The 15,466-nt window shown below is 50.7% G+C and overlaps 2 protein-coding genes across 2 annotated transcripts in view; one reads left to right on the forward strand and one right to left on the reverse strand.

Annotated features, from left to right (window-relative positions):
* UGT1A6 (UDP glucuronosyltransferase family 1 member A6) overlaps positions 1–15,466 on the forward strand; it is a 95,885-nt gene that overhangs the window by 72,606 nt on the left and 7,813 nt on the right. The window lies entirely within an intron of this gene.
* Positions 6,472–7,420, reverse strand: LOC101659601 (dnaJ homolog subfamily B member 3). The gene has a single exon (XM_004701852.2). It carries the CDS (start codon positions 7,418–7,420, stop codon positions 6,707–6,709), a length of 714 nt encoding a protein of 237 aa, XP_004701909.1. The 3' UTR covers positions 6,472–6,706.

The raw sequence follows: 15,466 nt of genomic DNA on the forward strand, positions 1-15,466 counted from the left end.
CAGCCCACAGGACACACTCCACCCCCGAGACAAACAAAGACTGCCCCTTCCCAGAAATGTCATTAGTGCTGAAGTTGAGAAACCGTGTCCTACATCCTTCCACGTGAGAGGCAGGACTTCTCCCCAGCAGGGCTGCCAGCTAGGACGCGTGGGGGCAGCAAGGTTCCTGTGCCCACTTCTAAGAGCATCCTGCCCCCCTACAGGGGCCTCTGCAAGTAGCAGGCATCCTTGCCGAAACCCCAGCATGCATGGCCTGAGCTGAAGATGGCCTGCTGGGTAAACCAGGGAGCACGACTCCAAAATGCCGAGTCATCCTCACAGGCACCTTTGAAATCATGACAGAGCCAATGTTTACAAGGCCCCTGAGTAGCTTCTCTTTCCGGACCGGGGTTTGTCTTCATGACTGGTGATCTGGAGATGCCACCACGTGGACCATTTGGCAGCAGTCAGACTTTCTATTCCTGGGAAAACTCTGAGTCTTGCCTAGGAAAGTCTTATTCTGTCGTGCTTCATTCAAGTTTTATAGTGCCCTGTACCCTTCTCGCATCCCCATCTACAACCTACATGTTTTGGGCAACATTTGCTGTTCTCCATTTTCAAAATGACTGTGATAAGCTTCCTGGAGTCTGTGAAGTGGGTCTCTCCTTGTGGCTTTGTGATGTGCATTTCGGAGGACCGATGAGGTTGAGCATCTTTTCATGTGCCTGTTGGTTGCTTGTAGATCTTTGGGGTGGGCTGGGGTGTAAATGTCTACTCAAGCCCCTTGCCCAGTTTTAATTGCGCTATGTCGTTGGAGGTTGGACAGATCCCACAAACATCCACACGCATAAATGAAAGAGTCGCGGGGAATGCTGGTGGTGTCGTGCTTAAGCACTGGGCTACAATCTGCAAGAAGAGTCGCCAGCATGCTGCCCTGTAACTTGAAGACTTCGATTTCTTGGGCACCACCTGTTTTTCGTTGTGTGTTTGGTGAAGTCCCGTCCAACGCTCTCTGCACTAGCCGCTCAAGGAAGCTGAGCAGATGCCTCACAATAGGTGGGTGTTCTCACTCTTACCCGGCTGCCGCTGCCATTCCCACCCATCTGGTTTCCCTGTTCCCTTGACTGCCCATCTTTGCTTTCAAGCAACTGCGACCACCCAGTCTCAGGGAGGTGACTCGTGGAGGAGCACAGGACTTACAGGTGGCAGTCCTTATTTGTGGAGCCCATCTCTTAGTTAGAAACAAGGGGACCTGACCCCAGAGCTTACTTTGGGGGTTCAAGGGGGTTTCAAGGGCCGAATTCCTTGGAAAACAACCTGGCAAACCCTCCCCCCAAGCCACCCAGTGGAAACCCCAACCCTTCCAATAAGGGCCCAAGGCCCTAAACAGTTCAACCAACCAAACCCAAACAAACACACACAAAACACTCTGAACCCATTGCCATCCAATTGATTCCAACTCACGGTAGACCTTTAGGACGGTGTAGAACAGCACCATGGGACATCTGAGGCTCTAAGAGGTGGTGCCCTGGTGGTGCAGTGGGTTTTGCATTGGGCTGTGATCCACAAGGTCAGCACTTCAAAACCACCAGCTGCTCCAAGGGAGAACAAGAAGGCTGTCTTCTTCTGTAAAGAGTTACAGTCTTGGAAACGCACAGGGGCAGTTCTACCCTGGCCTACAGGGTCCCGGTGAGTCGGCGTTGACTTGATGCCAATGAGAAACTCCTGGGAAAGCATATTACCACCTCTTTCTTCCTCAGAGCTGCCTGCGTTGTTTTGAGCCGAGCAGCAGACCAGCCACCGGGCCTGCTCGAAGGTGGTGCTAATGGAGTGGCTTTGGATGCATGTGACGGGGGCAGGAGGAGAGCCAGAAAAATGGAGTGGAGCTGTTGCTATTGACTGGGAAGAGAACCGGGATCCTGGGTTCATTGCCTACAGGAAATGGCTACCCAGCAAATCTGCCCTATACACTTTGGAACCTTGGTGGGAGTAGAGCTGGTGGGGGCAACTGCTGTGGAGGTTGGATGGTTCAGTGAAGAGTCAACTGTAGAATTGCCACCCGGCCTGCTGATCTGGTGTGGCCATGTGCTGCACAAGAAATGAAAACAGCGACCCAGACAGGCATGCGTACGACACCATGCAGAGCGGTGTGACCCACAATCGCCCAAAAGCGAAAACAGTAGGAATGTCCATTGTAATGGCTGATGCTCTGCGTCCGTGAGACTGGGCTATGATTCTCGGTGGTTTGGTAGATGCTGTGCCATCATACGCCTTTTATGATATGATGTGAGAAGCCAGTTAGTTCAAAGGAAAGTTTTCTTGGAGGTGTAATTTGCTACCAACAGATATAGATGTTCTGCTAAGTCTCAGTCTCAGGCCGTCTTTTCTCTCTCTCTCTGCCCTGAACTCTTCTTGAAGCCCAACTGGCTTGTTCTGGAGACCTAAGCCTGCAGAAGTCTCCGCATACTGTGAACTCACCATACACTGCAGCCTTCTTCTCCAGCAGAGGTCCACAGCCTGCCACCTGATCTGCAGATTGGGGGGTTAGTCAGTCTCATGCCACCACTGCCAGCAGGGCTTGTCAGCCTATCATCTGCCTCACTGATTCAGAACTTTGCAGCCCCCACAACTCAGGAGTTATTTCCTCATGATGGGCTCAGGGTGGCAGCAAGTGTGAGGATGGGGCAGGACCAGGCAGCTGTTTGGTCCTGTTGTACACAACAGGGTCGCTCTGAGTCAGGACCGACTCCACAGCGCCAAACAACGACAAGGGAGTGGAAACAGGAAAGACAGGGAAGAGGGGAGATGATCAGTGTTGCATTGAGGGGCTTGCAATGACCGAGATGAAATAGAACGTATATAAATTGAATGTAAGAAAGAGGGAAAAAGTAATTAAACAAGTGTCCCATCTAGCAACCGGTTATGGTTGGGGTGTGGGGCACCAGTGCCACCTTAGAACTCAACCACCGGCCGGGAGAACATGGCTCCTAGAGCACTGGGCAGCAAGGACTTGCTATGAGTGTCCACGTGCTCGCTTCATGAGTTGGATGAAGACAAGAGAGTGAAGGTAGCAGCAGGGTCGGATGAGGTTTCGAAGAGAGGGGTCAGACTCCATAATGGGAGGTCAAGGGCTGATCCCAGGTTAGTGTACCGGGCAATGATTAACCATGGGAGACGCTGTCTCCTCCAATTAGATTCCATCTTGATAAATAACTCAGTGATAAGACGTGGGGAAAGCCAGTGGCTGTGACTTCTGCCGTTGAGATGGCTGGGGGACTCTGGGTTCTCATGCGGGTGCTCAGCGGACTGCTACTCTTGCTGTGTGTCGGACCCTGGGTCCAGGGTGGGAATGTGCTGGTGGTGCCCATGGAGGGCAGTCACTGGCTCAGCATGAAAAAGGCTGTGCAGGAGCTCCATGCTCGGGGCCACCAGCCTGTTGTCCTTGGGCCGGAGGAGAATCTGTACATCAAAGGAGAGGACTTCTTCACCCTGAAAACCTACGCCTTTCAATATACTGCGAAAGATTTCGAAGACATCCTGAGACAACAGAGTCACTTGGTTTTTAAATCTCAACATTTTCTAAAGACATTCTTTGAAAGCATGGCGGCTGTGCAAAACTTCTCTGATGTCTATATAAAGGCGTGTGTAGACCTCATGCATAACAAAGACCTGATCAAGTATCTGAACGAGAGCTCCTTTGATGTGGTTTTAACGGACCCTGTTAACCCTTGTGGGACTGTGTTGGCTCAGTACTTGTCAGTTCCTGCTGTGTATTTTTTGCGTTACATTCCATGTGACTTTGATTTTGAGGGCTCACAGTGTCCAAATCCACCTTCATATATCCCCAGGACGCTATCAAAGAATTCAGACCACATGACATTCCTGCAGAGGGTCAAGAACATGCTGTACCCTTTGGCCCTGACGTATATTTGCCATATTAGTTTTACTCCTTATGCAAGACTTGCCTCGGAGCTCCTTCAGAGGGAGATGTCTGTGACGGATGTTTTCAGCTATGGATCTGTGTGGCTGTTCAGAGGAGACTTTGTGATGGATTACCCCAAGCCAATCATGCCCAACATGGTCTTCATTGGGGGCATCAACTGTGCCAAGAGAAAGCCAATCAGTCAGGTCTGTATTGATGCCCTCTCCCTATCACTGTTCCTGGCTTACTTTCCAGCCTGTACCGATGTTATCAATCTTTCTACTGACATACCAATCATTTCCCTTTCATTCTTCGTCAGTTGTAAGTGGTTCAAGTGTCAACAGTAATGCAGTAGACCACCTTTGGCATGGTCGCTGAGAGGAATGAGGGGCGGGTTGGAGGTCCATGACTGACAAACACTGGTATTCCTCAATCAAGAGTGACCCTTTGTAAAGGCACTGGCTTCAGAGTTGTGCAATTTCCTTCGCTTTGTAGACCAAGGGACTGAGTGGTAGAACTGATCCATCTGGGGTTTCTTATTAGTGTTGAAGGTGGAAGGAATGAGCAAATTGCCCCTGTTCACCAGTGTGTTTAGAGGAGATGTGATGAGAGAGGACCTAAGAACTCGAAGTAGAAGCTCCAAAGAGATTAGTTAAGTTAAATGAAGGTGAGACTACCCCAAGTGTGACAACTGGGGTCCTTTGATCAGAGAAAGAAAGAATGGCGTGTGTCATTTCAAAGGTGGAATTTTTCTCACAGGGTGTTACCTGCCTGGGACTTGGTGCTCGGTGCAGAACGTGGGGAGATACTAGATTTGGGATGGCATTATGAAGGTTGCATGTCATGTGAGCCTTTTATGGAGCATGCTGAGATCATCCACAGTTGGTGCTAGGCTTCAGGGTGGAGGAGATAAAACTGTGAGCCTATGAACTCAGTGAAGGCAGAGAGACGGATGAAGGGAAGTTGACTTAAAAGGGAAAGGGCTTGTTAGGAGGCGCTGTCAATAATCACATAATATCCATATGCCTGCGAGGAAGACCACTTAATAAGACTATGGTTCAAATGTACATGCCAACTACTACAACCAAAGATGAAGAAATTGAAAATATTTATCAACTTCTTAAGTTTGAAAATTATCAAGCATGTATTAAGGATGCATTGATAATTACTGAGGATGGGAAAGTGAACGATGGAAGCAAAGCTAACCACAGGTCAATGATTTGAACCCACCAACCACTCTGTAGGAGATGAATGCATAACATCACAAAGATTTAGAATTCCAGAATGTAGTAAGCTTATGTAGTATGTGTACATAGATCAACAGGCAGTTGTTCAAACAGAACAAGGAGACTGCACATGGTTTAAAATCAGGAAAGGTGGACATAAGGCTTATGCCCTTTCTCCCATACTTATTCAATCTGTAAGCCGAGCAAATAATCTAAGAAAGTGGACTGGAGACAACACGAATGGAGCTTTAACACTTGCAATGTGCAGATGACCCAAGCGAAGAGGGATTGACCCACTTACGATACAGTATGGATCCCATCTCAACACAAAGAAACACAAACTTTCTCACAACTAGACCAATAAGTAACATCATGATCAATGGTGATAAGTAGAAACTTGTCAAGGATTTCATTTTACTGGGATCTACAATCAATATCCATTGAAGCAGCAGTCATGAAATCAAATGAGGCCTATCTGGGGCAAAGACTTATTTGAAGAATTGAAGAGTAAGAATGCCACTTTGAGGACTAAGGAGCACTGATACATACCATGGTATTTTCAACTGCCTCACATGCAAAAGTTAGACAATGAGTAAAGAAAGCCAGGGAACAACAGAGGTTATTTGCATTATGGTGTTGGTGAAGAATATTAGACTGCCAGGAAGATTGAAAACCGGTTAGAAGTAGAGCCAGAAGATTCCTTGAAAATAAGACTGCTTGACAAGATGGGGCATGTACTTTGGACATGTTATCAGGAGGGAGAGGGACATCAAGACTCGGTAAAGCAAAGGGCCAGTGAACAAAAAGGAAGATGGATTCTTACAGTGGCTCCAACAACTGCTTCAAACATAACCATAGTGCAGATAGATGTATGCAGGGCTGGGCAGTGTTTTGTCCTGTATGCAAGATTGGCGTTGGAGCCAACTTCATGGCACCGGAACAACAAAAAATGCCACAATTTACTTATTTCAGACCACTGCTATTGTTAATTAATGTTAACATACTCCTATCTTACATGAATCTAAACCCACGGTGGTCAAATCAATTCTAACGACATGAACTTCATAGGCTTTTCAAGGCTGTAATCTTATGGAAGTCAATTGCCAGTGGCCTTGCTGGGTGGATCCGAACGGCCAACTTTTCGTTTAGTAGCTTAGGGCAAAGCACTTGCGTCACCCATAGACACCGTAATGTCTCACTAACTAAAACATTTGTACCCCAATGATTTGGAAAGGGACAGTCCAGGCTTCTGCGGAAAACATTTCGTTCTAAACCCGTCCAATAATCACCGCCTGCCTTGGTATAAGTTACGTTTAATTAACAGCTAGTTGCATACAGCAGCTATTCCCAACCGTTTGGAAGACATACACGAGTCCGACTCATGAGATCCCCAAAGGCACGACAACGAGGCGATGTGCATGAACTGTTTATAAATTCTTGAGTACAGTTGTTCTGAAAGTAGAGAGTTCAGTACAACTTTCCAAAAAAGAGAAAACTGAATACCCCAACAAAGTCCCCCCCGCCCCCCAGAGTCCTGCTATTCCTTAAAAGGCGATTTAACGTCAAAGGTGGGCCGGAATTACGGGGTGTCAAGGTGCAACAACTGCGGTTTGCCATTGATGCTCAAGGACTGCAGTCGGCCGTCCTCTTCCACCTCGACCCTTTCTTGGCCGTTCTCGATGATTCTCTTGGTGGTAATACTTTTGCCGTTCAGTATCTCCGTGGTCGTGGACACGGACCTGAAGTTGCTGGCCCCACCACTACCGCAGGACATGGAGAAGGAAGACAGGCCCCCGCCTCCCAGGGAGCCGAAGGAAGGTGGCCCGGTGCCTGACGAAAAGAAGCTGCCCCCGAACGCGGGAAGTTTGCTGAAGGTGGAGAAGAGGGAGGCCGAGCCTCTGCTTCTGCTTCCCCGGGAGCTTCTCCGACTCCCGAAAATGTTCTTCAGCGGGTCTCCGAATAAGTCGAAGGAAAACGGGTCCCTGCCCCCGAAGAACTCCTTGAAGACCTCGGCCGGGTCGCGGAAGGTGAACGTGCAGTCGAAGGGCGCCTCGAAGGGGCCGCCGCCGCCCTCCACCCCCGCTTTGCCGTAGCGGTCGTACACGTGCCGCTTCTCGGCGTCCGACAGCACCTCGTAGGCCTCGGCCACCTGCTTGAACTTCCTCTCCGCGGCCTCCTTGTTCTCGGGGTTCTTGTCCGGGTGCCACCTGAGCGCCAGCCTCCGGTACGCCTTCTTGATGGCCTCGGCCGACGCCTGCCGGGGCACGCCCAGCACCTCGTAGTAGTCCTCCATGCTGGGCGTCGGGCTGGCCACCCGCGCTGGGCAGCCCCGGGCCAGGGACTGGGGAGCCACCGCGCAGCCCGACTGCTGGGCGCCGCCCCTTGTGACGCAGGCGGCGTCTCATTGGTCGAGGGCCCTTGGAGTCCACGTCCCAGAATGCAGTGCGCCCCGGGCGAGCTCCACTCCGGGGGGGGGAGGGGGGCGCGGCTGGCCAATCACGCTCACGGCAATGGTCCCGGCCCCGCCCATCACCGACCCCGCCCCGCCCCGCCCGCCTGGCGCACCTGCCAGGCCCGAAGTCTTCAAGGAAAGTAGCAACCATGGGTCTTAGGTGGGACTTGTAAGGAGCTCTGGTGGCCATGGCTACTGCCCACCAGCTACTCCACCGGAGGAAGTTGAGGCAATCTGCTCACATAAAGGCTCACATAAAGGCTTACAGACTGGGAAACCCACAGGGGCAGTTCGACTCTGTCCCAAATGCTCGAGATAGGGTGGACTCCATGGCCATGGGCCTTTGGGTATTGGGCCTGGAAGGAGGCCTGGTTGCAGATGAAGCACGAGGCAGCCGACTGAGAGCTTCGAATCTTCCCAGCAGCTCCTGGGGCGAAGGACCTGTCAGCGTGCAACTGTAAAGATGCCAGCCCAAGAGACTGTGCCCTAGCTATTGGGTGGCTCCAAATTGGAACCGACTTGGTGTGGCTGCCATGGAAAATGGCTTGCTTAAGCCCGCTTGCTCATGGGTCCATTGTGATGCATCGAGACCCTATAAAAACACTCAAATTCAAACTCACTGCCACAGGTGGATTCCTACTCAGAGACCCTCAGTAGCTCTCTCTAGTTCCTGGCTGCACAGAAGTGAGCCGGGTTCTGTTCTCAGTTTTGCATTCAATTGGGCTGTCTCTGGAAGATTCCACTATGCATTCTGGGAAAAGGGGCTCGGAAAAGGCAAATGATTTAATTATTGTAGAAATGATTTTCACGTGGCAGGACCCCCCTCCCCTTCCAATCTTAGGGACGAATTCTAGTGTACCCTGGGCCATCCTTTGAGAATCTCTGGTCTAGGGTGTTAAAATCTGCTGACCGCGTTGGGCCACTAGCCCTATGGTCAGCAATCTGAACCACCAGCCTCTCAGTGGGATAAAGACTTCACAGCCTCTGAAATTCACGTGGACAGTTCTCCCCTGTCCGATAGGGTCGTTAGGAGTCCAAGTGGACTCAGTGGCAGTGAGCTTGGTTTGGTTTTGGTGACTAAACTTGGGGTGCACCGATTTGGTTCCCCCAAATCTTTACTTCCATCTCGCTGTTCATCTTAGCATTTCTTGACATCTGCCAAGAGAGCCGATGTCCTGGCTTCTGCTCGGTGTGTTTTGCTTATCACTCCCTTTGATGCAATATTCTCCTCTTTGATAAATTGTGAGGCAACAGCGCTTCCGGGTCTTAGTTCAGAGAGGCAAATGATTAACCAGCGAACTTTCTGACATTCGTCATAAAAGGTAGTAGGTCTGAAGGTGGTGCTTGTCTTCCAGGAACAAGTGATTGACTCTCTGTACCTGGAGGGAACGAACTGACCATGGGCTTGGCACGCGGCCGGCAATCAGGACTTCGGTCCTGCGTGAACTAAGTGAAGTGGGAAAGTAGAGGTGTGGGTGTTCGTGAGGGGCAAGTGGGCTGGAATGATTGTGGGCGGCGGCGGGGCAAAGGAATCAGGCCAAGGAGGAGGGCTAGACAAGAGTAAGGAGTGTGGCCGGGTGGGCTGGGGAGCCCCTCCCAGGGACTTCTAGAGGCAAAGCTAGGGAGTTTGGATTTTATTGGAAGCTGTTGGCTAAGGCTGCAGCCATGTTGGTGGGGTGGGGTAGGACTGGGGACAGCTGATGGATTGAATCACAAAGGGCAGCGGGGGAGGGGCTGAGCCAATGATTCAGGTTGATGCTCTGAGCTCCTGAGATAGGACCCTGGCAGCGTCTTCTGAAAGCCCGCCCTGGAGGAAGGATCTGCATCCCGCACTTGTTAGACATGCGGGATGCAGATCTAACAGAGGGCAAAGGGCAGTGAAGTCACATGCGCACGGAATGGGATGCTGAGGGAGGGTCTGCTGTCCGCATAACAGGGAGGCGGAGGCTGAAAGGAAGTGATTGGGAGCTGAAATCAGTTCTCCCGTCTCCTAGCAGAGACCCGTGTGCACACTGCTAACATTCACTGCCATCGAGTCCATGCTGACTCACAGAGACCCTACAGGGCCGGGTGGAACTGCCCCTGTGAGTGTCCCAGACTGACTCTTTCTAGGAGTAGAAAGCTCCATCTCTCTCCCGTGGAGCGGCTGGTAGCTTCGAACTGCCAGTCTTGCAGGTAGTGGCTCAACATATAACCACTGTGCCACCCGGCTCCTCAAGCAGGACAGAAGGGAGCCTCAAACGAGGACGTGGGCCCATGTGGGTGCAAAATGCCATAGAAGAGCAAGGGAGGCAACTTGACTGCCCATCAGAAGGCCCCTTCGATTATCACGAGGGCAGTGGACTTGTGGACGCTGTTTCTTTAGTAATGACCAGCTCTGAGGGGCTGGGAGTCAACAGGACCCTCCTCTAATAGGGATCAGCACAGCATTGGCTCCCGTGAGAAGGAGAGGAAAGATGTTCCAGATGTCCAGCTTCTCCACATTGCTGGATGACTCCCTTCTCTCTAACACCAGCTCTCTCCCTCTCCTCCCCACAGCACTCCCCCTCCCGTCTTTGGGGACCAGGGTCCTTGCATGGAATCCTCCAACCATACTGACAGTTTAGTGGTCTACCAGAGAAGGAACAGAAACAACTCAGGACGCACCCCCACTGTCGGGCCATCTTCTTCTCACATTCTGCCACCAGGCCTGGCTGAGGGTCTTCTTGGGCAAGAGCTGGAACGCTTGCTTCTGGATGGGCAATCAAGCCCACTCCAGCCTCTGGTCCCCACACTCTTGCGCTGCTGCTGCTTGTTACGGCTGAACCGCCCTCGTCCATTGTCTTCGGTGATACAGCGTCTCTTGGTCATGCCTCCTTTTGACGCTCCCAACCCCAAACCAAACTCACCGGCACGGAGTCGATTCCAACTCACAGTGACTCTCGAAGACGGGGTAGAACTGCCCTCGTGGCTTTCTGAGACTGTCACTCTTGAAGGGAGTTGAAGGCCTCCTCTCTCTCCCAAGAAGCGACTGGTGTTTGCACCTTGCGGACCAGTGTGATTAGTCGTCCACCATGCCACCGAGGCGCCTCCCCGAAGCCTAGGGATGGCAAAACAGACCAGTCCCCTCATCAGGGTTTCATTGACCTTATTTGCATAGTTCTCCCCACACAAGGATGCCAGGCACCATCTTGACACAATTAGCAAACTATCCAATCCCTTTGGTGGGCCACAGCACCTCATTTGCATAGTCCTACTCCATCATTTGGTGGGAGTTACAAAGACTAGAGTGAGCTAGAAGGACCATATTAAGTACCTAACTCGCTGTCCTGCAAGGGGAGTTGGAGCAGTGGGCTCTTTGCTGGTTTCATTATAAAAAGAGAGTGCTTCTTTAATTTGGAGCCAGAAAAGTTTCATGAAGGCCCAAGTCTTCAGTAGTTCCCAAAGCCAGACCACGTAGCTGCTGTACTCATAGGATGTGTCTACCACGCAACAGAGCCCCAATATTATCTGGTTGTGAATTTTTCATTGTTCACTGGACAGCCCTTGAAGGGTAGGGGAGATTTCTACCTCAGTTTTCCAGCATCAGTTCTCAGTGCAGTTGCCTGACACTACACACAGTAGCGTCCACATTTTCAGCAACCGTTTGGGGAATGTGGGCACTAACTCTGGATTTTAAGTGTTCGATTTTAGGGGCAGGAGCTGTATTAGATGGAATAGTAATGGTTCTCAGGTGTCATAGTGAGAGTGGAGGCAGGTTGCCTGCTAGTCTGATTGGAACCATTCAGCTACACAGTGTCTTTGGCACGTTTGGAAGGTTGGGGGTGTTTAGAGGCTCTGCGTGATGCTGAGAAGTTGTATAATCACAGGAGTGACAGTGCATATTTGCACTCCCTTTGCCCTGTGTAATCTGCCAACGAACTCTCATGGCATCCAGACTTTGGAAGAGATGTGGCCCCTGATGTTTCAATTAGACTTTGAATTTCAGAATTGCAGATAAGAGTGTGCCAAAGACCAAAACCATTGCTTCGCTCACCCCAGAATCAGGTCATAAGGAAAGAGTGCTGGAGGGGAGGAGGAACTTGGGGGTGCATGCGTGTGTGTATGCCCACATATCAGCACATACAAGACTGGGCATCTTTTGAGGAGGGCTGCTGGTTCAGGGGAAGGGATTCCACGTACTACTCTAGGTACCTGAGAGAGAACTCACTGCCATCTACTGGATTCCAACTCACAGTGACCTTGTAGGACAGAGTAGAACTGCACCATGAAGGGTCCCGAGGCTGTGAATCTTCATGGAAGCAGATTGTTTTCCTTTTGGTGTAGCCCCTGGGTTTGAACTGTTGACCTTTGCATCAGCAGCCCAATGCTTAGCACACTGTACCACTGGGGCTCCATTTCCTACAAGAAGGAACCCCGGCGGGTGTCGTGGTTATGCATTGGGCCGACATATGCAAGGGCAGCAGTTTGAAATGACCAGTGGCTCCTCGGGAGAGAGACTGGGCTTTCTACTCCTTTCTACTCCTTTCTACCAGTTATAGTTTTGGAAACCCACCAGGGGTGCCTATGAGTCATCATTGGCTCCATAGCAGTGAGTTTGTTTGTCTTTTTTAATAAAAGAGAGGGTTCTGCTTACCACCGAACTACCATGACACCAACTGCCGGTTGCCACGGAGTGGGTGCCAACGCATGACCTGCCCCCACCCTCCACCCCACCCCACCTCCGCCACGAGTGTCAGACCAGAGCTGCGCTCCACAGGATTTTCGTTGGCTGATTTTTCAGAAAAAGAGACTCAAATCTCAAACCTTCTTGTTAGAAGGCAAGGCCAACTGTTTGCACACCAAGGGACTCCAAAGCCTTTGCCATTCAGTGGACGGCAATGCCTGGCACCTCCTGGCGTGTCAGACTAGAACTGCTCTTGGCAGGGATTTCAGCAAGCACTTGTGACTTTTCACAAGTACGAGATTGTCAGACCTCGGTGAAGCTTTTAGCAGCCGAGCATGCTAACTATTTGCACCATCCAGGGACCCCGAAGCTTTGCCGTTAGCAAATGCACAGTGTGAGTGGCCAGCGGCGGGTGGGGCTGAATGCACTGGGGACTGTGCCTTCATCCTGGGTTTGTGCAGATCAGCTGGAACTGGGAAGTCCATGTTCTTCTCTTTCTCGAAGGGCATAGTCACTACTCTGGTCCATTTCAGAAGAGGAAGTCTGGTCACAAAATAGTCTCTCTTGCGCTCAGGTAGCACTCTCTTGGTCCATGGAGCTAGAAATGATATGAAGTCATAGAGGCTGGGAGCCCTTGACCACCTTGTGGTCACTCAAGAATAGGGCTTGGAAGGCTGTTAAGGAATTGTTGTTAGGTGCCACTGAATGTAGTCTGGCTTGTGGTGGCACACAGAACAGAACACTGCTTGGTCCTACACCATCCTCACAATCATTGTTATAGTTAAGCTCATTTTTACCGCCACTGTGCCGACCCGTCTCATTGAAGGGCTTCCTCTTTTTCATTGACCCTCTACTTTACCAAATGTGATGATGCCCTGCTCCAGGGACTGGTCCCTCTTGATCCCAAATCCAAAGCACCTAAAATGAAGTCTCACCATCCTTGGTCCAAGACAGAATTGCTTATTCTTCTGGCCAAATCAAACCAAACTCACTGTCATGGAGTCGACTGCGACTCTTAGCGACCCAGTAGGCCAGAGTAGAGCTGCCCTTTTGGGTTTGGGCGGCTGTACATCTTGACAGGAGCAAAGAGCCTCATCTTTCTCCCATGGAGAGTGGCAGTTTCAAACCTGCGACTTTGCAGTTAGCAGCCCAGCGCATAACCTATTACACCACCAGGGTTGCTGCATTCTTCCGGCAGTCCGGGGTATTCTTCAATGTGCTTCACCAACATCATCATTCAAATGCATCCATTCTTTGGTCTTTGTGAGCCCTTGCCTGTTTTTTGCATGCGTGTGATTGAAAATATCATCGCTCGTGGCCAGGTGAACTGTAGTCATCAAGATAACATCTTTGCTGTTTAATCCGTTAGAGCAGCCATTCTCAACCTTCCTCAGGCCTCCACCCTCAATATAGTTCCTCATGTTGTGGTGACCCCGCACCATAAAATTATTTTTGTTGCTACTTCATAACTATAATTTTACTACTGTTATGAATCATAATGTAAATATCTGATATGCAGGATGTATTTTCATTGTTGCAAATGGAACATAATTAAACATAATTAAAGCATAGTGATTAATCACAGAACAGTGTGTAATTTATATTGTGAAATATTTTAAGTGTTTTCCAGGGGTCTTAGGCGACCCCTGTGAAGGGTCGTTCGACACCCCCAAAGGGGTCATGACCCACAGGTTGAGAACCTCTGCTCTAGAGGATAAAGAATACCAGCCAAGTGAGCAATCGCTGCCTATTTAGAAACCCAGTAAAGCTCCACCCTCTCTAGCTCTCAAAGAAACATTGCTCTCTCTAGTCAAATGATAGGCATCTCCACACAATAAAAGGTGAAACATTAACTGTACCGGTGGGTTGGTTCTTGCAACGTGTAATTGGGAGAACCGGGGCCCTTTGGTAGCGTGCCACCCTCAGTAGCATTCTCTGAGAGGAGAGCCATGGCCGCAACATGCCAGGGTTCTCGGCCATTCTTCCTGGGCCTGCTGCTGTGTGTGCTCTGCCTTGCGGGATCCCAGGGTGGGAAGCTGCTGGTGGTCCCGATGGATGGCAGCCACTGGCTGAGCATGGTGCCAGTCATCCAGCAGCTGCACCAGAAGGGACATGAAATGGTTGTGGTGGCCCCCGACGTCTATATGCACGTCAAGGAAGGAGCGTTTTACACCTTGAAGAGGTATCCTGTGCCTTTCCAAAAGGAGGAGATGGAGTCAGCCATCATTGGTTTGGGGCGAAGTGTTTTTGAGGAAGACCCCTTTTGGCGGATCATCGTCAAAACGTACAAGCGAGTGAAGGAGCAGTCGGCGTTGTTCTTGTCCATCTGTTCCCACTTAGTGCACAACCAGGAGTTCATGGCTTCTCTGGCGTCTGGCGGCTTCCAGGCTGTGTTGACGGACCCTTTCCTGCCCTGTGGCCCCATTGTGGCTCAGTACCTGTCCGTGCCTGCCGTGTACTTCTTGAATGGACTGCCTTGCAGCTTGGACGTTGCTGGGACCCAGTGTCCCAACCCGCCTTCCTACGTGCCCAGGTCTATGTCCTCCTACTCGGACCACATGACTTTTGTGGAGCGGGTGAAGAACGTGCTGATCGCCTTCACGGAGAATTTTATGTGCAACGTGGTTTATTCGCCATATGCAGTGCTGGCTTCTGAATTCCTTCAGAGAGATGTGACCGTCCAGGACCTCATGAGTTTCGGATCGATCTGGCTGATGAGACGGGACTTTGTAAAGGATCACCCTAGACCTGCCATGCCCAACATAGTGTTTATTGGTGGGATCAATTGTGTTCACCAAAAGCCACTGACGCAGGTGTGTATCTGAGCGGATGTTCTACATCTCTCTATTTAGGGTAGACGAACTTGCCACCCAGTCTACTGACTGGGCATGCTGAGATAGTTCATAATGCCCTCTTTGGTGAATCTCTACCTTGTACATCTTCTATGCCTGGGTTCTAATTTATACTTGCCATTTGACGTCTTCTGCTGGGCTCTTCCCTTGCATTTGAGATGTGAGGAAAGAATGCTGTTGTCTTTGTTGTGATTTCTCTGGGGTTAATTTTGACTCAGGGCTACCCCCATCTGGACAGAGTGGAACTGCATCATCAGGGTTTCAAGGGGGGGGGGGGGGGGCGCCTTTCAGAAGCACGTTGCCAGGCCTGTTTCCCAAGAGTGGGTACGGAGGGCTAACCTTTGGGCTAGTAGCTTCAGAAGAGGAAGTCTGGTCACAAAATAGTCTCTC

This window comes from Echinops telfairi, unplaced genomic scaffold, assembly GCF_000313985.2.
Source record: "Echinops telfairi isolate 266 unplaced genomic scaffold, ASM31398v2 ScPeMD7_3;HRSCAF=10, whole genome shotgun sequence".
Lineage (NCBI taxonomy): Eukaryota > Metazoa > Chordata > Mammalia > Afrosoricida > Tenrecidae > Echinops > Echinops telfairi.